The sequence below is a fragment of the Apium graveolens genome, chromosome 6 (genome assembly GCF_009905375.1).
Source record: "Apium graveolens cultivar Ventura chromosome 6, ASM990537v1, whole genome shotgun sequence".
Lineage (NCBI taxonomy): Eukaryota > Viridiplantae > Streptophyta > Magnoliopsida > Apiales > Apiaceae > Apium > Apium graveolens.
This window is the reverse complement of record NC_133652.1, coordinates 272,398,226-272,420,992: the sequence shown is the minus strand read 5'-3', so window position 1 is coordinate 272,420,992 and position 22,767 is coordinate 272,398,226. Positions and strand designations below refer to the sequence as shown.

The 22,767-nt window shown below is 33.6% G+C and overlaps 1 protein-coding gene across 1 annotated transcript; it reads right to left on the bottom strand.

The window, feature by feature from the left end:
- Window positions 1-321: 321 nt before the first annotated feature.
- On the bottom strand, window positions 322-1,973 carry LOC141668640 (uncharacterized). Its single transcript, XM_074475602.1, has 4 exons — window positions 1,949-1,973; window positions 1,765-1,865; window positions 1,551-1,656; window positions 322-704 (listed from the first exon to the last, which is right to left on the bottom strand). The coding sequence occupies exons 1-4, from the start codon at window positions 1,949-1,951 to the stop codon at window positions 507-509; spliced, it is 408 nt and encodes a 135-aa protein (XP_074331703.1). The 5' UTR covers window positions 1,952-1,973; the 3' UTR covers window positions 322-506.
- Between the last annotated feature and the right edge of the window lie 20,794 nt (window positions 1,974-22,767).

The window sequence follows — 22,767 nt, the reverse complement described above, 5'->3', positions numbered from 1 at the left end:
GTAGAACTTGAAGGTGAAGGGGACAAATGTCTACAAGAAACTTGTCGAGCTTTCAGTTTTTTCGGGTAAATTCCATTATCTTTTGCAGAAGGTAACAATGGGGGTCTTCTCGGATTATCACTAATTGGAGTAGTTTTGGGGTTTCTTGATGAATTACTTGAAACTACTCCGGAAACAGCAGCTACCATCATAACTCAACATACATACAAACACAACACAAACAGTAAATATTCAAGCACTAACTTCACATTGTCATCAAACAATCTCAAACTTGAATTAACACTAGCGAATAACATAAACAAATAACATAAAATCACAAAATAATTAAACATCACCAACAAATATACAATCTCAAATAATAAAGTCTTACATAAAATGAAATGTATAATCAATCCCAAAGTGCATCAAACATCCTAAATATAAAACATAATAATAGTTCCCGAAGTACATAAAACATCCTAAACTTTCAAAGTCATTATAAAACATAATAGAACATGATGATGAACTTAATCATCGTCATCATCCGGGCTCGAATATCCATCAACTTTATCCCAATCCCGATTCTCCTCGTCGGAGTGATCATCCCAGCATTGCTGTTTCTTCGGGGGAGATTTTTCATGCCTGAATCCAGAGCTAAGCGGTGGTGCATATCCATAAGTTGCCTCCTCCACCTCAACTTCAGTGTCCTTGATTTTCAGCCCACCCTGTAGTAGCAACGTTAAACTGACCAATATTTTCTATCATAATAACATAAATAACAGTTATGAGATGAGAGCGCAAAAAATATGGAATGAAACACATAGAATGAAACACTGAAAAAGGTATTGAAATAAATGTCTAGGTACAGAAAAACGAAAATAGTATCAAACATAATACGCATATCCATTAAGAGTATCTATTCTAAAACACATAGGAGTTTAGGTATCACCATTTCATAAGCAACTGCCCGCGGCACATTTTAAAATTATGCATGTAAAAGGAAATCGGATCGGTTTAGCAATCTATGTTCACATGGGTCTTAATGTTACTCTTGATTGGTAAAAGATGGTATAAACTATTATTATCATTTTACTATAGTGAACTGTTGTAAAAAATAGGTTTTATGTTTTTTTATTTTTACTAAGATTATTAAAATTTAAGTTAAATACTCAAAATATTATTTCAACTTATAGCCCATCTAAATTATCTGAATTGATCTAGAAAAATCCCAAAAAAACTATCATTTTTTTAATAATTAAATTTTACTTTTCTTAATTTTTATATCCAAGAATAAAAAATACAAATCTCACTAAATGCTTAGGATAAGTTGCCTAGTACTTGGGATGGCATGGTATAGTTAAGAAACAAAAAATTAATCAATCACACTTCACATAACCAGCAAGGCATTTTTGTTTGGGGAAGCATGCAGTAAGGATGAAGGCATTCATTTAAATAAGACATTACAGTACTTGTAAATCATAATAGTGTGTGATCAAGAGTTGGAATATAAGCATGTATTGCTAAATACATGGCTAACAAATAAAATAAAGGGATGGCAAAAAAAAACATACCTCCGATTTTATTGCTTCCTCGCACTTCTTCAAGGCAGTTGGGCACTCTTTCCTGCTCCTAAATGTCACGTGGGTATACAGATCCTTCTTACCAAACTCCTCCTTCCTGTTGATTAAAAAAAAACAGTTTGCTAGAAAAAACAGCTAATAGTGTAAATTTAAGTTGCCTATTTATCTAACTAACACAAAATCATTAAATAAACAAATCACATACAACTCGTCAACAAATATGTCGTCTTCCACAAATATTGAACTCACATCATCTTTGTCAGCCCCCGCTGGAATCTTGTACACAGCTAAACTTCGAATCTTTCCCTAAAATTTATAACAGCACTAATTAGATTACACATGCATGTTTTTATTTTAAGTATTAAAAAACAAAAAAGGAACGTTATTACCATTTAATTTGTTTGTGAAGTCTTATTATGAATTTCAAATTTCCTAGATATAAAGATATTGCAATTTCAAATATTTGCATATTGAAACCTTAAAATTTAATGGTCATTAAAAGGTTTTATCTCTTGTTATAAATGTCTTTTTTATATAATGCAATAATTCTTGTTTTTTATGTTTTTACAATTTGTAGAATATTGAACAGAAAAGTTTTTAGAATAAATGGAACATAACGTTAGTTTATTTATTAAAATGGAATAATATCAAAATAGAATAAAGCACACAACCATTTTGATTATAAAAAAGTTATGTCACTGATTGTATTTTTTTTCTATTTTGATAATTTTTGTTATTTGCATAAACTTTTGAATTATAATATGAAGATCAACTACATTAAACCTATAACATTATTAAAATTCCTATTCGTGTAAGTTTTAAAACCTTGTTTAAAAAATATTTGAAAACTTTGAGATACATAGATAATTACATCGAACATTACATTGTTTGAGACAGACAAATATATTACAAAGTTGATAATTAGGTCAGGATACTAAGATATGTATGGGAAAAAGTCAAAGATATTTTATTAACTAGATATTTCTATTTGTTTCTCATATAATCTATACTTTTTATTAATAAGCATATATACTTTGATTCTAAAATACCAAAGTACCAAATTTTGGTACTTGACGTAAGTTGACTTCTAATCTCTAATGACTTTGTTTTTAACACAACTCCATTTCTATTCTTTATAAATTTTATTTTCTTTTAGTTAGTTTCATCCAATCGTCTTTTTAATTTATAAAATAAAAATATTTTTTAAACGATTTGTAAATTATATTAAAGAATTATTAGGTATTATTTTAAAAATAGTTAAGTAATAGCAAATGACTTTAGTAACATTTATTAACTTATTAACTGATAATTATTGATTTAGCGATCGTATTTGTTACTGTCCATCACAACGTTTATATACTTTAAATTAAAAAAAATATATTTTAACCGTAACAAATTTATGGCCTGTATTTAGATTATATTTAGTAATATTAAATTAAGTTTAATAACATCTATTTACTTTTAATTTATAAATTAAATTTTATCGATAATTAAGTAATATTAAATAAACTATATTGAATAGGCTAATTATAAGATAATTATCAAATTATATTAATGAATATTAAATTGTCTAAAGAACAGATATTTGGTTCATAAGATAGAAATACAATTCGTTTCACAAAAATAAAACTAATACGTTAAATTTTTTATATCAAGTAAAACAATGCAAAACTAGAATTATAGTGGAAAATTTCATAACTGATTCGATTCTTTTTAATTACGTAACTATTTTTTACAAGTACCAATTTAATATTTGATATTAATATATTAATTTTAATTCGTGTTTCGCACGGATTATGAATAATTCTCTACAAATACTAATTCGATATTTTTAGTCTCAGTTATGTGTTTCGCACGGGTTAACAACTATCTATACTAATAAGCGAAACCATGTTTAGGTCCCAAATATTGGTATACTCACTATAAAATTATACAACTATTTTTAAAATATTATGTAATAAAATCTTAACGGACAAAAATTAACTTTTACTCTCTGTAAATTTTATTTTCCTTAAAATTTTATTTGTTGTTGAACATCCGAGCGTCGATTTACTTTAAAATAATCGTATTAGTAAATTAACATGTCAGATTTATATAAGTAAATAATTAGGCTCATGCATAACTAGAACTATACGGTGAAATTTTAGAATTACACTTAATTTCGAATTTTTTAACTACATATTTTAAAAGCATTTTATATATTATATTTATATATGTATTTTACACGGATTATGAGTTTTAGTTTTATGCAAATAATAATGTAATACTGTTATTTTCAATTTCGGGCCGTGCTTGGCACGGGTTACCAAGTAGTAATTAGTAATGAAAATAAGCTATTAATTAAGGAGGTTATTTTACTAATACATGAAAGCTGTATTTGTAGGTCTTATATTTTGCAATATGATGCCGGGGTAGATTTAACGGCAAGGCTGAAGATCTTGATTTAGTGCATAAAAAAATTGTTTGTGATAAAAGTTAAAAATAGCAAACAATAAAATATTAAAACAATAATCTCTTGTATATATAACATAAATACATTTAATTCTCGTTAAACTACATATTTGCCCGTATATTTACTATATTTAAATAAAGTTATATTTTATATTTAAAAAACCTAACAGCTCTCAAGATATCTGTTCATCCTTTGATATAGTTTTGTAATCAATTTTTATTCATTAATATAAAAATTATTCTTAATTGTTGAGTTCTTATTTCAATTTAATTATTATAATTGTATTCACCACTCTATAGTTAATTTAAGGCCTAACACTTAATATTGAATTTTAGAAAAGTAAAAAAATATTACTTATATAATGTAATAGAGGGAGTATTAGGGGCAGGGACCCAACATCCTCAACTCACCGGGGCTGAAAAAATTTCTAACTTGTAGACATTGTAGTATCTACCTTGTCCATATAATGTTGTTTGTATTAAATAATGTGAACAAACAAAATTTATATTTTTTTATTTAGTTTTTGATATTTTTAAAGCAGAAATGAATCAAATTATCACATTGTAATTTAAGTCTTGTTATGTGTTAGGAATATATTGTGAACTTGATGATAAATTAAACAAAACAACTTAGTAGATTTAACTTAGTAAATTTTGTAGCACTCGACGGATGATCTAATATAGTCCCGACGGATGAACTTTATAGTCCCGACGGATGACAAATTGACATCCATCGAGTGAGTAGCTTATGTAACAAATAAGTATTGTAGCACATTTCTACAAACAACATGTATTAGTCAAGTACATTGTTTAGGGTTCTGTAAGTCACGTTGACTACTAGATTGATATGCAGAATAGGTTGATTAATTGTAAATATGAGATGTCTTGTAATTCTGTATAAGTGAAATAGAGTCAAGTGGCAGATAGACTCCCGACGGATGATCTACAAGACTTCCGACGGATGATCAACATAGCTCCCGACGGATGACAAACATAGTCCCGACGGATGATCAAATTCAAATAGCTGTTGATAGTGACAACACAGTCACATGTGTTGGGTGTTTGCAAAAGGAATGTGGCAGCCTGTTAAGCAGGAATTTGAGAACAAAGAAGTATTACCATTTCCATGCAATTGTGAAGATATTCAAATATGCTGGAATAGAGTAGTGAAGCAGCATGAAGTTAGACTAGATATGTTTTATTTTATTATCTTATCTTATTATCATGTAAACTTGGTGATATATAAACCAAGTGTAGCAAGTAGAACAATTAACTAAGCAAGCTTATTTTCAGAGAAACATATCAAGCTGTATTCTGTAAGCATTTCTCTGAAGTTTAGTTGTTCAAACTTGTAAGCAGCTGTGAGCTATTCAAAACTTCACAGAGTTCTCAATTTGATATATATATCTCTGGTGGATACTTTCAAATCCACCAGAAAGTTTTAAAAACTTGTGTTTTTATTACTTAGTGTTTTGATTTCTATCACTCTTTTATTCTGCACCATTGCTAATCAAACACTATTATATTTATCAAGTTAAAACATTATTTAAATTTGAAAAAGTAGCCAGAATTACATTCAACCCCCCTTCTGTAATTCTTGTTGTATTGTTAGGGAATAACAATTGGTATCAGAGCAAGCTCTTGAAGAACAAAGAGTATAAAGATCACAACAAACAACAAGATGAACAAAAAGGATGTTGGAGTTAAAATTCCATTTTTGGACAAAGATAATTATCACCACTGGAAGGTGAAGATGCACCTACATCTTCTTTCCCAAGATGAGGCCTATGTGGACTGCATAGAGAGAGATCCTCATGTACCAATGAGAGCTGCAACTGGCAATGAGCCATCTATTCCAAAACCTAGGCATGAATGGTCAGACCCTGATATTAAGCAAGTCAGGAAGGATAAGAAGGCCATGAATATATTATTCAATGGAGTTGGTGGTGATATGTTTGATAACATCATTAACTGTAAAACAGCCAAAGAGGTTTGGGACACAATCCAGATTATTTGTGATGGTACTGAGCAAGTAAGGGAGAACAAGATGCAGCTACTGATTCAGCAATATGAGCATTTCCACTGTGAAGAAAGTGAGTCTCTCACTGATATTTTTAGTAGATTTCAAAAGCTACTAAATGCACTGAAGTTGCATAGAAGAATCTATCAAACAAAAGACTCTAACCTCAAGTTCCTTAGATCTCTTCCAAAGGAGTGGAAGCCAATGACAGTCTCATTGAGAAATTCACAGGATTACAAGGAGTTCACCTTGGAGAGACTGTATGGCATCCTAAAAACCTATGAGCTTGAAATAGAGCAAGATGAGAGGATGGAGAAAGGAAGGAAGAAAGGAGGGTCCATAGCACTTGTTGCTGAGTTAGAGAAGGAGAAAGAGATGAAGGTAGAAGCTGTTGAGTCTACATCAAAGGTAAAGGACTGGTAGCTGAAAATGAAAATCAATTGAGCCAAGAGTGTAACGCCCCCAAATCCGAGGTCAGGGGATTTGGTCGTCACTATAAAACTTCAATCCAAATTAACATGTTTAATTAATAAACAAATGCCAGCGGAAGATATTTATCATTTATGACCCCAAACTAATCCAAGATCTTTTAAGGTTATAATTCTAGAAACAAGAATTCCAAATTCCATCAATAAATTCTTCACTTCCTTTTAAAACTCTTTTCAATAAATTCCAACTCAAAACTAAACCCACTAGTAAAACTTCGAAAAAAAGTATACTAGGCTCAACTATAAAATACACAATTATAGTATAATATAATATAAACAACTTTACACAAAAGAACTTACATTAATACGCAAACCCTGGACCAACCACCTTCCAAGAGCTTCTTTTTGCTTCCTCGAATTACGCGGCTAAACAGCAAGCTAATCCTCACTGGAGGTTAAATTTAAAAACAGGCAAGTATGAGCAAAAGAAATGCTCAGCAAGATCATTCTGACATATATAGGGTCGTTTTGATATAAAACCGACATCTGCATTAGAGCAGAACATTTAAAATCATAGTTGCTGAATCATAAAATTTTAGTTGAGGAATCCCAGATTTAATTCCTTAATTATATTCAAAACCATTTTGATATTTTTGAGCGAAATGCTTCAGCAATACTTTGAATCTTGACGAGAGCAAAGCTCGTAAAACAGTATTTACGGAAATATCGTAAACCACAATAACATGAAACAATGATTATGGAATGAATCATAAACTTTACTCAAAACCGAAATCTTGAAATCGATACTTATTTTGCTGTCATATCAAATTAGATATCAATGCGAACTTTGATGCTCACAACATCCCATACTGAAGTCAACATCAATCATCTATACTAATACCACCTTTGATATTTAACAACAAACTAAGTATCCATATGAATCAGAATCTGAATCAAAACCATATTTTATTTTTAATCCAAAACGTAAACAGTTGATAAATCATTTGTTCTATGATTATCAAAACAATTTAGCAAACCATAATTTAGATTGGAACCAATAATATTTCATGCTGTTCCGATGATCAGTCGCAAAACAACACCGGTATCCCGGAGCCATACCGTAAATATAGGTACTACCCGTATCCCGAAGACATACGGTACCTATAGGGCGCCAGAAAAGGCATAACTAGCCTTGAAAGATATTACAGCTGGACCGATATCTCGATCACCTACGCTGTAACCAATAATCAGTAACCAGTAACCATTCCAATCTTAAAAACCTTTTTATTGAAAAAGGAGCCGAATCATTCGACATCCTAAATAATTTTATTCCCCCATTTACTTGGGCAGGAATACTCGCAACAAAATCATCTTTCTCAAAACCCAAAACATTTATAAATCCGATAATTTGATAAGTAAAATCACTTAGCTATTCTGAACATAGAACATCAGAAGAATATTTGCACAAACAGAATCATTTAATTCAGCGATATGTAAAACATTTATCTATTACGAACTGAATGGGGATAACAATACTTACATGATAAGATTTAAAATAAATATCACTTGAACAATAAGTGATGATAGGGATACTTGCCTTTGGGTTTTAGTAGTTAGTCACACTCGCAACGATACATCTATTCTCACATTCGGTCTCAAAACGTCACCGTCTTTCTTTTCAACACTTCACCGATATGCTGCTCCTGCGATTGCTAGAAGCCAAATATCCAATACCATTCCATTTCATTCTTTATCCAATACCTTGTCCTGATCAACTCGAGAGATCCGCATCTATAATTAAAATATAGAACTTTAATCGTCTAATCGATAATCACTCGACGAATTACGCGTCAATACCCTATCGTCTACCCATACGATAGCCCGCACAATAATTAAAACAGTCAAACACAAGACTCTTAACCCACGTACGCACGTAATTCACATAACACATAACTCATAACTCACGTATCACATAATTCATATCACATATGACTCGGTTCATCAAAAGGTTCGACTTGGTATGTTTAAAACTGAAATCGGGTCAAAAATATGATTTATCGATAAATAATCGACTCAGAATAACTTGTAAAACAAGTGACCTTTCGAAACAAAAGGATCTGGGTCTCGAAAGTATTTTTATTGAAAGCGGAATATTTTTCTGAGTCTGGAGGCGTTCGTTTCGTATTAAACGGACGAACGGTTTATTTATTATGAATTTTTGAACATTTTTCGGAATTAAAACGGGTCTCCGAATCATTTTATAACTAAATAATAGGGCTCGAACACCCGAAAATAATTTTATAAGAATTATCGAGCCTGGAAAATAATTTAAAATAATATTTCAAAGCTCGAATTATTTTTCGGAATTTTTAAATCATAAGAAATAATTAACTCGAATTAAATAATCAATTAAAATTCATTAACTAAATAATTTGGATTTATTTTCAAATAATAATAAAAATAATAATCTTCAGAACTAAAAATAATATTTTCTTGGAAATCGGACAGCTCCTCCTCTATTTCTCGGACTGCCAGTCGATATCATATCGACACAACCAACAACAATCAACACAATAATTTATATTTACGCGTATAAACACTCCAGAAATGAATAACACGGCCACCTGAACCAAAACTCGGACCAAAAGTGACTTCTCCAACAATTTCTAAAAATTATGAAATAAATATATAAACACTAACATGCTATAATATACACAAGTACGAAGACGGAATTTCGGAATCGTTACCCAAAATAAATTTTGATCACCCCGAAGAGAATATCTAATGTCCGGAAAATATCTCCAGAAAAATCTGAAATTAATAGTCATAGACATATACACGCTGAGATGCCATGTGGAGTAATCACCACAGTCATACTCCTTTTTAATGTCCCGAAAATAAATTAAAACGGAAATATGCTCCGTAAATTATCTCCTCAAAATCTTGCAAAATATATACCTATGCGCAGGTATCGAAGCGCTGATCGTTTATATATATAATAATTGAAATTTGGATAAACGGTTTGTAAGATATGAATTTTTGAAAGTTAAAAAGTATATAAAAAGGTAGAGATACAGAGAGACGGAAGAGAAGGAGGGGGAAGAACCTGGCGGATAAAAGAAAAAAGGGGGAGGGGTAATACGCGGGTGGGTCGGGTGGGGTCGGGTGGGGGTGTGGCTGACAGGTTTCTTTTTTCTTTTTCTTTTTTTGTTTTTGTTTTGTTTTTTTTTCTTTTATCCATTGTACTACTTGCAGTACTTATCAACATACAAGTCTAATTTTGTCCCGAAATTTAGAATTTAATGAGCAGAATTACGGGTACAATTAACCCGAAAATTACCAAATAAGTTTTAAAATTCTCGGAATAGTTAAAAACTAATAAAATAAAATTTTCATAATTTTTTAAGCATTTTTGACTCGCGCACTATACCCGCATTATACGATTTAACGAACCGAGCTGCACTTGAAACAAATTCAGAAAATCACGAAAATAGTTTTAAAATGTTACAAATATCCCAAAATTTATACAAACATAAATCTCGTAATTTTAAAATAATTTTTGAAACATAATTTATACCCGCTTTTAGCAATTAAATGATTCAACGCGCGGGTAAAATTAATCCTAAAAATTCCCAAAATAATTTTAAAATTCTCAGAATGTTCCAAAATTAAATAAATATGAGTTTCATAATTTTTGAAGAATTTTGGAATTAAATACGGATTGTACAAATAAATGAAATCAGAAAATCATACAGGGCTAAATAATTGATGAAATATTGATTTCTAAATTTTGTAAAATCCCAAAAACACTTATTGTAATTATAAAGTCACAAAAATAATTTTAAAGATAATTTAAATATTTATGAAATTAAATTTTCAATAAAATCACTTTTATAAACAAAAACAAAACGATACGACTCAGTAATTAATAATACAAATAATCCTCAATCACAATTGAGTCCCACACAATTAATATTACATACAACACATAGCAGACATAATATCCATCCAATCCCGAATATTACTAAACGAACTCAATTTACCGATACCAATAAAATGATCGGTTTTCAAATAAACTTTTGAAAATAATACATTTAAGTAAATATTTTTAGAAATTAATAAGGATCGATATAACACTCAACAATTAGCACATTACCATTTAATAACACAAAATCGTCAAATAAGAATAAAATATCCACCATTTTATTCCTTCTAAATCATAAAATCACATAAACCTATTCAAATATTAATAATAATAATTCTGAGAATACCAGATATCACAAAGAGGACATGGATGATATTGATGAACATCTAGCATTCTTAATAAGAAGATTTTCCAATCTCAAATTCAAGAAGAATTTTGGAGCAGCTAAGCCAAATAGAAACATGGTTAATAAGTCAAAATTCAAGTGTTTCAAATGTGGCTTGGCGGGTCATTTTTCCAGTGAATGTAGAAAGTCTGATTCTAGCAAAAAGAAGTTTGAGCCTGTTGATTATAAACAGAAATACTTTGAGTTGCTCAAACAAAAGGAAATGACTTTCATCACACAAGAGAATGATTGGGCTGCAGATGGATTGGATGAAGATGAAGAAACAAGTTATGTCAATCTAGCCCTAATGGCCAAATCTGATGAAACAGAAACAAGTTCTTCAAGCAATCAGGTAATCACCACTAACCTAGCACGTTTATCTAAAGCTGAGTGTAATGATGCAATAAATGACATGTCCACAGAATTATATCACCTGCGTGTTACACTTAAGTCCCTCACTAAGGAAAATGCTAAAATTAAAGAAAATAATTTGTTTTTAAGTGAGAGGAATAATGTGCTATAGTCTCAGTTTATTGAATTTGAGAAATTAAGAATTGAGTGTAAGATTGCTAAGGATGAATTAACTGAGTCCTTGAAGAAAGAAGAGATTTTAAAGAAGCAGTTTGAACGAGAACAAGAAGTGATTAAGGCATGGAAATCATCTAGAGATGTTCATGCTCAAATCACTAAAGTTCAAGGTATTGAGTCCTTTTGTGATGCATCCTGGAAGAAGAGTAAAGAGAAGCGTGAGTCCAATTTGGTTCAAGGATTATTTACAGATATGGACTCGACGGATGATGAAAATCATCCGTCGGATAATCAAAAGGATTATCCGTCGAGTGACAAGGAGCCATATCCGTCGGCTGTGAGTAAACCATTTAGCAAAGCTAAGCTAACTAAGTTGAATGAGAAATATGGATAAGTTTCTAAGAACTTTATTCCAGGAAAATCAAGTCAAGCCAAAAAAGAAAAGAAAGTAAATATTGGTCATTTGGCTATAAAGCAATTGAATGACTGATTAGAAAAGATTGAGGTTAAAATAAAAACTAAAAAGAAAAACAATAGAAATGGGAAAGTAGGAATTAACAAACATAACAACTACACACCTGATAAATATGCACCAAGAAAACTCTGTGTTAAGTGTGGTAGTGTTAATCACTTGTCTGTTAATTGCAAACTTGTTATGCCTACTTCCATGTCTACACCCTCTTCTTTTCCCAACATGACTGCCATGCCTACCATGCCTATGAATGCTATGTCTACTCAGAATATGAATGCACAATTTTCTAATATACCATTTGCACCTAATCCTTATTATGTTGCATTTAGTATGCCTCAAATGCCATTTAGCATGCCTTACTGGAATAACATATTTGTAAATAGCATGCCTTTTCCTATTAATCAAAATGTGCATGATAATTATGTTTTAATGACTGGTTTCAAAGGTTCAACTCAGATGACTAAGGATGAATCAAAAATTCCCAATTCAAATGAGATCAAACCTAAGAAACCAAAGAAGAAATCTAACAAGGCAAGACCCAAGGAAACTTGGGTACCAAAAAAATCTACCCTGCTCAAGGCACATGACTGGAGATTCTACCCTGCTCACCGAGTTCAAGGAAAGAGCTGGCCCAAGTATTACTTTTGGAGATGATAGCAAAAGTTATACTGTGGGATATGGCTTGATTTCAAAAGATAATGTCATCATTGAAGAAGTTGCCCTAGTGGATGGTCTCAAGCATAATTTGTTGAGTATCATCCAGCTTTGTGATAAGGGAAACTCAGTTACTTTCAATTCAGAAGCATGTGTTGTGACAAACATAAAGAGCAACAGTGTGGTTCTCACTGGAGTGAGAAAAGGAAATGTGTACTTAGCTGATTTCAACTCATCTAATGCATAATCAATAACTTGTCTTCTCAGTAAAGCAAGTCAAGATGAAAGCTGGCTATGGCACAAGAAACTGTCCCATCTAAACTTCAAGACCATGAATGAGCTTGTCAAGAAAGAACTGGTTAAAGGTATTCCTCAAATGGAGTTTACTAAGGATGGATTGTATGATGCCTTCCAGAAAGGAAAGCAGATTAAAGCATCATTCAGAAAGAAGCTTGATTCAACAATTGAATAACCTTTGCAATTGTTACACATGGATTTGTTTGGACCAGTCAATGTGTTGTCTATCTCAAGAAAAAGATTTTGCCTAGTAATTGTGGATGATTTCTCAAAGTTCTCTTGGACATATTTTCTAAAGTCCAAAGATGAAGCTAGTGAAATCATCATCAATCACATAAGGCAAGTCAACAATCATCCTGACTTTAAAGTAAGAAGAATCAGGAGTGACAATGGAACTGAGTTCAAGAATTCTGTGATGAGATCATTTTGTGAAGAAAATGGGATTATGCATGAGTTTTCTGCAGCAAGAACTCCACAACAAAATGGAGTAGTGGAAAGGAAGAACATATCTCTTATTGAAGCTGTAAGGATAATGCTTGAAGAATCAAAGTTACCAACATATTTTTGGGCTGAAGATGTGAATACTGCCTGCTACACTCAAGATATCTCTTTGGTTAATCAAGCAAAGTGCATGACACCCTACCAATTGTTCAAGAATAGGAAGCCAATTCTAAATTTCTTCATGTCTTTGGCTGCAAATGTTATATCTTAAAGAAACAAACTGATCAACATGGAAAGTTTGATGCTAAAGCAGGTGAAGGAATTTTTGTTGGATATGATGTGGGAAAAGCATATAGAGTCTACAATCTAAGAACCAACATTGTTATAGAATCAGTACATGTTGTGTTTGATGATAAAAAGATTGAAGGATTGCAAGGTGGAGATTTCCATGAAAGCCTCAAGTTTGATAATGTGGAGATGGTTAGTGATGTCAGTGATAATAAAAGTGATCAAGAAACAGTGACCAAGGATAATGCAGAAAAATCTACAACTAATGAAGCACATAATTCAACATCTGTCGAGTAACAAAATGCTTCATCCATCCGGAGACAATCTGCCTTATTCGTCGGGAGACAATCAGCTTCATCCGTCGAGATACAAAGTGCATCATCCATCGGAACAATGAGAGAAGTTGAGAGTCAGAATAGATCACCTACAGAAAACACCTTTCTGAAATCAAAGATTCACAAACTCAGGGGGAGTTTCTCATAATCAAAACTCAGTCACACATCAAGACAACAATGAGGCCTCTTCATCTAGAGCTAATCTACCTCAACAAAGAAAATGGACTAAAGATCACCCTTTTGAGCTCATCATTGGTGATGCATCTTCTAGAGTTCAAACAAGGAAAGCAACTCAAGAAGAATGTCTATAAAGCAGCTTCCTTTCTAAGGAAAAACCAAAGAAGGTAGAAGAAGCTTTGATGGATCCTGATTGAATTTTAGCTATACAGGAGGAGCTAAACCAATTTAAAAGGAACAAGGTATGGAAGCTGGTACCCAAACCTAAAGGAAAGAATCCAATTGACACCAAGTGGGTATTCAGAAACAAGATGGATGAAAATGACATAGTGGTCATGAACAAAGCTAGATTGGTTGCTAAGGGCTACTATCAACAAGAAGGAATAGATTTTGATGAAACTTTTGCTCCTGTTGCAAGACTTGAAGCCATTAGATTTTTTTAGCCTATGCAGCCCATGCCAATTTCAAGGTCTATCAAATGGATGTCAAAAGTGCCTTTCTGAATGGAGATTTGGAGGAGGAATTCTATGTTAGTCAACCTCTTGGTTTTGAAGATCCAAATTTTCCAGAATATGTCTACTATCTTTTGAAAGCACTTTATGGACTGAAGCAAGTACCTAGAGCCTGATATGACACTTTATCAAAGTTTCTTTTGGAAAATCATTTCACAAGAGGTACTATTGATAAAACTTTATTCTTTAGAAATGTTAATGGCTCTAGTATACTTGTTCAAATTTATGTAGATGATATTATATTTGACTCTACAGATGAAACACTTTGCAAAAAGTTTGCCAAATTGATGCAAAGTAAGTATGAAATGAGCATGATGGGAGAACTAACTTACTTTCTTAGTTTACAAGTTAAGCAAGTTAGTGATGGAATATTCATTAGTCAAACTAAATATATTTATGATATGTTAAAGAAGTTTGATCTAATGGATTACACATCTGCAAAAACTCCCATGGCCATTGCAACTAAACTTGAATTAAACACTACTGAAAAGTCTGTGGATATTTCAGCTATAAGGGTATGGTTGGCTCACTTCTGTACTTAACAGCTAGTAGGCTAGATATAATGTTTGCTACTTGTCTTTGTGCTAGATTTCAGGCTGATCCTAGAGAATCTCATTTAATAGCTATTAAGAGAATTTTCAGATATCTCAAGAGAACACCAAAACTTGGCATTTAGTACCCTAGAGATTCCGATTTTGATCAAACTGGTTATTCAGATACAGATTATGCAGGTTGTAAAATAGACAGAAAAAGTACAACAGGAACCTGTCAATTTGTAGGGAACAAGCTTGTGTCCTGGTTCAGTAAAAAGCAAAATTCAGTTTCTACTTCTATAGCTGAAGCTGAATATATTGCTACTGGTAGTTGATGTGCATAGATTTTTTGGATGAAAAACCAATTGTTGGACTATGGTCTACAAGTGGACAGAATTCCCATTTGCTGTGATAACACAAGTGCAATTGCCATCCTTGAAAATCCAGTACAACATTCAAGAACAAAGCACATAGACATCAAGTACCACTTCATTAGGGAACATGTGATGAATGGTACTGTGGAGCTTCATTTTGTTCTAAGTGAAAAGCAGCTTGTAGATATCTTTACCAAGCCACTTGATGAATCCGCCTTTTCAAGGTTGGTAAGTGAGTTAGGTATGATTAATTATTCTTGAATCATTTTAGATATTTTTGCAAGTTATAATGCAGCTAGAAACTTAATTGATTTTTCTGTTTTGGATGAACTTTTGGCTAAGTCAAAATTTACATCCCGACGGATGGTCATTATCCATCGAGTTTGATCATCCGTCGGAATAATATTTATTTATAAAGATCAATTACTTTTCTGGATTATTTTATAACCCGACGGATAATTGTTTTATTCTCATCCGTCGAATTGCCTCAATCTTAGCTGTTAAAACTCTGAACATTATCCATCGGGCATACTTACAGTTTGTAAGTATAACACGACGGATAATTGATAGAATTTTGACAGTTTATTTATTTTAAATGGCTATTTTGGGCTATTTTGATTGGTTACTTTATTTCACTTTATTATTTTTGATAGTTTATTTCCGAGATAGTATAAAAGCAGAATTGATTTTTATTCTATTCTTTTATCATTCTCAAATCAATTACTCTAACTCCTTTCTTCTCCAAAGCAAATACTCTCTCTGCAAATTTCCATACTTTAACAATGGCACCAGTAATCAAAATTATGTCCTAGTCTGGGTTCATCTATGAAAAGAACAACTTTGTAGCTCTTGTGAACAAGGAGATTCCACAATCTGGAGATTTTCACAAAATGATGGACTTTGTGAAGGAATGTAAACTCAGTTATGCTATGCTGGAATCACCTACTATCTACTGTGAGGTTGTGGAGGAGATATGGACAACAGCTGTGTATCATTCTACTGACAAGACCATAACTTTCACTCTCAAAGGTAAGCAGTTCTGCATTAATAGTGATATTATCAAAGCATGCTTTAAAATTCCAGATAACACTACTACTGTTCCACACACTGATTCTAATTTAGTTACCATGCTTAATTCTATGGGCTATGCACTTTCTACTTCTAAGTTAAGTGAGATTAGAAGGCTAGGTCTTAGAAAGGAATGGAGCTATCTGTATGATATGGTAACTAAGGTATTTTCTGGTAAAGTGAGTAATTTTGATTCTGTTAACATTGTCATGCTTAACATGCTTTATATGCTAGTTACTGATAAGTACTTTAACTTCAGTGACATGATCATGTTTGAGTTAGGTTATAAGTTAGGGGAACTTAATAAAAGAGGTAAAAGTGTCTATTATGCTAGATTCTTTATGATGCTTGCTAACCATCTTATTGAGAATATTGTTGTTGAGAACCCAACCAACAAACTGAATTGTTGGGTTCAAGAAAAGAGAATTATTGCAGATCTCAACAGAGCAAGTCACCACAAAGAGGTGCCCCTCTTCTACTTTCCAATTATAGGGGGATCTCAGGTAAGTGAGATAAGCACCACTGTCTCTACTCCTCCAACCTCACAAATTTCTTTGCCTTCAAGTGTAGCTATGATATCTGTGTTAATGACCCAACAGATGCCTACCCAAGCTACCAAAACAACAACTTCAAAATCCAAAGCTAAGAAAGCCCCCTCTGGTTTCTCTCAAAAGAAATCAGTTGCAAAAACTACCAAACACAAAGAGGGGAGTGTGAAGGAGAGTGAGTTAGGTGAGGGACAGGGTGAAAATCAAAGAAACCCTAAGGATAAGGCTGATGAGAGTAGTGTTAGGAAATGAATAACAACAGGGGGGGTGAATATGTTTTACTATTTTTGAGCTTTTCTTAAATGTTTATGGTTGAACAAAGTAAATTAATTCTTGTAGTTAGATGTGTTCATGCAGAGATTAAACTTGCAGAAAAATAAAGAACACAGATCTTCAAAGCTCACTTAATTTTATATTAAAATTAAGTCTGTTTTGCTACAAAATTTCTAGGCTCTTTGTTGATAAAGAGCTTAGCTTCTTCTTGAGAATGTTACAAGAAATTTGATCTAAATTGTTACAACTGACTAAAGGACCAGTGTTAACTTTATAACTTAGTTAACTGTTGGTTTACACAGTGGATAATAAAACATGCTATTAGCTTTTCTAAACTGTCATTTGTCATTTCTATTTATAGAAAAACAGATCTTCCATTTCTGGCTTAACATATCTTTAGCATCCCGTGTTCACTTTAATCTTCCTCTGTCGGTTAATCTTTGTCATTGATCTTGCACATTCTTCAAGCTGCTTTTCGTAGACTTGTTAATCCAGATGTTGGATTGTTTGTTGACTGTTTATCTTGGATATTCAACTGATCAACAATTTTGTACTTTGAGATTGTACCTCGAGATCTCCGGTTTAGGTTTATAAAACACTTGACATCTCGATAAGTATATTGACTTATTGAGCTCTCCATTATTCTATGTTTAGTTTGGCTTGTAGAGGTCTTCAGTTCTCTATAAGAGATTTTAGGCTTGTCGAGATCTCTAGTCTTCACATCTTCAGTTTGACTTATCGATAACTCTTAGTTCTCTAGTGGCTTCTTGACTTGTCGATATCACAGAGTTCTTTAGTCAAATTCACCTTGTCGATATCTCAGAGTTCTCTAGTGAATTTTGACTTATCGATATCTCTGAGTTCTCTAGTGGAACTTGACTTATCGATAACTCATAGTTCTCTATTGAATGTAGACTTGTCGATAACTCTGAGTTCTCTAGTGAAGGAATGACTTGTCGATATCTCCAATCTTCAGTTCTTCAATTTGGCTTGTCGATATCTTCCTGAGTTCTCTAGTAGCTATCCTGACTTCTCGATAAGCCATTCTGGAGTTCTTGAATGACTTCTCTATAACATTAAATATGTGACTTGTAGAGATCTTGACTTAGAGTATTTTTCTCCAAACAGATTTATTCAACTCCAATCTTCTTCAAAATTCTTCTGAGGCATGATCTTCTTGATCTTCTTCCAGATAGAATCCTTAGGCTTGATACTGTTTCAGGAAAAAGACTCCAGTCTGCTCCTTTGCATTTTTACAGACTTTAAGTGTTACAAGTATAAAATACAAATTAAGATAACAATACAACTTACTTAGGGTTGACAAGATATCTTAGTCTTGTTAAAGTACAGGCATGTCTTTTACAACAATCTCCCCCAATTTGTGAGAAGATTGCTTAACACAAATTCATGCCTGTTAACAAGACTAACCCCAAGTTTAAAATGTTGGACGATAAAATTAATACATAGAGCTTGATAGAATTACAACTTGTACAACATAAAATTCACAAGGTTCAATAATTACAAGACTCAGGTAAAGACAATTTTTACATCTGCTTATTTTCTAAGTTGATCCTTCAATTTGTCAAGAATTTCAAATTATTCTATGATAGGCGTTCCACTTAGAGCTTCTACAAGTTTTTGTATTGCTACCTTAGAATAACCTTGGTCCAGAACCTCTATGCAGAATCTTGAGAATCTACCAGCTCTGATGTTTGGAAATCTCCTATCTTTAGAAATTCTGCTTATTCCTTTTACTTTCAATTCTTCTAATCTTTTTATGTACATGTCTATCTCTTCATCTTGCCTCCTTCTTCTTTCTTCAGCTTCAGCTTCAGCCTTATCTCTTTTCTTTATTTCCTCCCTTTTAATCAACCATTCAGCTAGAGATGATTTCCATGCCCTTGTAACAGTATCCTTGCCTTTTAACAAACTTAACAGTCTCTTAATTTCTATACGATCCAAAGAGTCCATTAAGCTTTTGTTAAGAAGAGTAAATGTACCATCCTCAAAATAAATTCTGACTTCTCTCATGGATACAATCCAGACTCTAACAATTTCCTCAGCTAGATGTTGGAAATGGTCTTCATCTGAGATGCACCAATTTAGAGGTAGAAAGTCAGATTCTTTAAAGCACTTCCAGATGGCCCTTTCAGTGACTTCCACTTTCTTTGCATGCTTGACTTTCTTAGGTTTTCTCCCAACAGATTTGTGCTTGAATTTTAGTGAAGGTTTGGGTAATGGTAGGGTTGTCATTTTCTTGAGATTAGTTTGGCTTGAGGTGATTGGAATTTTTAGAAAAGAATTTGTTGTTTGTTTATACAGAAATTTTGGCTTAGATGGTTAGAAAGGTTTAATGTTTGAGATAGTTGATGTTGTAGGTTAAGCTGAAGTTTGAGTTGGTTGTGTTTGGATTTTTAGGGTTGTTTGAATTTCTGATTCATCATGAGGCTTTCTACTTTTCCTCTCACCTCTTCTCTTCTTTTCTTCATCTTTCTTGTCGCCCTCCTTCTTCTTCTCTCCACCCTTGCCTCAGATGGCTTACTGGACTAACTAGGATTTGAGCCAGAAGGATTTTGATCATTCTTCTTCTGCTCATCATCATCCAAGTCATCTTTGTTGAACTGTGTTTTGGGCAAGTTGGCTTCTGCATTTTCTAGATATCTCCTCAGTAGCTTTATCATTTCCATATCATCATTGTTCTTGTTTTTCTTAGCTTTTAAGCTAGTTCCTAGGAACATGATAAGATTCTTGTTGCTCATGACACATTGTTTGGAGATATTAAAATGTCTGAATTGTCTGGTGGTTGGACAGATGTATGTTATACCCTTGCTTGGTTGTAGATATGCTTCAGGAAAGGCAGCTACTTGAGCATCTCTTAGTGCATTTAATATCATGGTATCTTCACGAGTTATAGCTCTAACTTTGCTGATAAAGATGTCTAACTCAGATGCCCTCCTTGAGACAAGGCAATTGAGGGACACCTGTATACATCTGTTTATCCCTGAGTCATTTTCATTAACCACTATCCTCTCTTCCAGAAAGTTGTCCTTATTGACCTTGATCACTCTTATGAAATTGATTGTCTTGTCTAGGGCCTTTTTATATATGAAGTGATTGTTGTTGAGAGAAGCTTTTAAGGCTTTAAGTAGTTCTTCAAACTCTCTACTCAGACTAGGTCCTTTAGTAGACCTAATGAGTCTCTCCATGTCAAGATCAACTTCTTTAGATTTCGTTCAGGCCCCTGGACTTGCTGTTGAGATGACCTAGATCGTGTCAACCTAGCCTCTATCTCCCCCTTAATCTTGTTGACAGGCATTAGAAGGGGAGTAGGAATTGCAGGCCTGACTTGTTCAGGTAGAGAAGGTAGTGGTATGTTGAGTTTGCCCATGATGGCTCCTAAAGCTATAGAATTCTGTATTTGAAGATGCTTATGGGAGTCCACCAGGGTTTGGATATCTGTTTGTTGACTCTTGACAAGAGATGTTAAAGCCTGAACTTGTGAAGTGAGAGAAGAGTTGGAGCTTTGCAATGCTGTGACTTGACCCTGTAGAGACTGAATTTGTAGATTTGTTGAAGTGGATCCAGGTTGATAAGAGCTGCTGGATGTGCCAAAGTGTTCTTCTACAGCCTCTTTGATCCCTTTCATTAGCAAAGCTGAAGGCTTATATCTGCTCTGGTGGAATTGATTCAACTGGACCTTGGTCTCATTTGAGTGAGTGATTTGTTGCTGGATCACTGTATGGAGATTGGTGAAAGATAGTTTGAGGTTTTTGACTTCCTTCTCAATAGAGGTAAGATCCATCCTAGCCATTTGATCAGAAAAATACTTGAATTTAGAAGAGATCTTCTCTTGAGATGGTATGATCTTGTCCATTTTCTCATTCACCAGTTTCCTGATTCTGTCTTCATGTCCAGTAAGCTTGATTTCAAGAGCCTTGCCAAACCGATGAAATGCTTTGAGCTGAGCTTTGTATACATCTATAATGGCATCATAGACAGCTTCTGGACTCAAGTCTTTTGCATTGCTGCCCAGAATAGTAACATACTTTCTCTGAATCTGGCCAGAACTTGATTTATCTCCAAGGCAAAGTCATCAAATAGCCATGCATCCACATTCCCATCTGGCTCAGCATCATTGACAATTTTCTCCTTTTGTTCCTCAACCTCTTCATTGTAAGAAAGCATAATAGCTTAATAGTCCTGGTTGCTCATATTTGAAGTCAGTAGATGCTGTGAGATGTTGGCCAGTCCAGATATCTGCTCTACTAGTAGATCATCGACAGAGGTTGGTTGAGAAGCAGATTCTTGTAGCCACTGAGAGAGTATGTGATGTTGTTGAGGTTGTGAGGTGGAAGGTTCATCAGAAACACCTGTGACTGGAGTCACAGTTTGACTAACAGATTGCTCTGTGGTTTTGACAGTGTGTTGTCCTCCACTTTGAGTGGGAACCTCCAATTGAATTGGAGGGGATTTGACTGGGTTACTGTCATGTATACCATTCTCAAACCCTTGTGTGTCTTGTAACACACTGGCACTTGAATATGCTCTGCTTGCCTCTCCTATGACATGATCATGGGCAATTGTACTCCTAGCTTCAACTTCCAAGACAATATATGCTAGGTTTGTGAGGGGAGTTGTCCCTATATGAGGCACCTCCAATTGAATTGGAGAGGAGTTAGATAGCTCATCCTCAGGAGTACCACCCTCAAACATTTCAGTCTGTGAAGACTGTTTTGCACATGAAGGTGCATTAGAGGTATCCATGAGGTCTTCAGTAAAAACTGATGAATCCTCCATGTTTGTGATGGTGTCATCAAGGTCTACCCCAGCATGTAGACTCTCACCATCTAAATGGAGTGTCTGGGTGGTGAGCAAAGCTTCCTGAGCTAAGTCACTTGATTGTTGTTGCACTTGAGAAGTGGATTCAAGCGGAGTTGGAATAGAAGAAATTTTAGTTATAAGAATTTGTTGCTCAGCTGTGAGTGTTGGCAGCTCCCCCTGAATAGATGAGAGAGCTTCAAGTGATGTGTCGTCACAGTGTGTGCCTTCCTTGTTTCTCTTACCATACACTTGAATTGCTTCTTGTGCTAGCTGTGCAGACTCACTCCTGGTTGTTTTTACAACTGCATCCTGTCGGGAGGATGTAGAGGAGGGTAGAGTAGTCAGCTCAGTTTGTTTACTCCTTTTGGATCTTTTGATCAGAGGTGTTTCTCTTTCAGCTCTCTCCTCACCACTCTCAGTTATCACAGCTAAATTTATCCCCTTTCTCTTCCTTTTACTGACCTCACCCTTTTGAGAAGATGAGGTAGTTGGTTCCCTAGCTTCTAAAGGTTGTGAAAGAATGGTTGCAGCTTGGGAAGATCCCTGTTGGTGATACTGTGTTTGTACTTCCACAGGTTCAGGAATCATAGATGTGCTAGATTGTATTAGATCTCATGTCAGGCATAGGATAAGGATAAGTCCTAAACCTCTCCAACATAAATTGAGTGATTTTCAAAC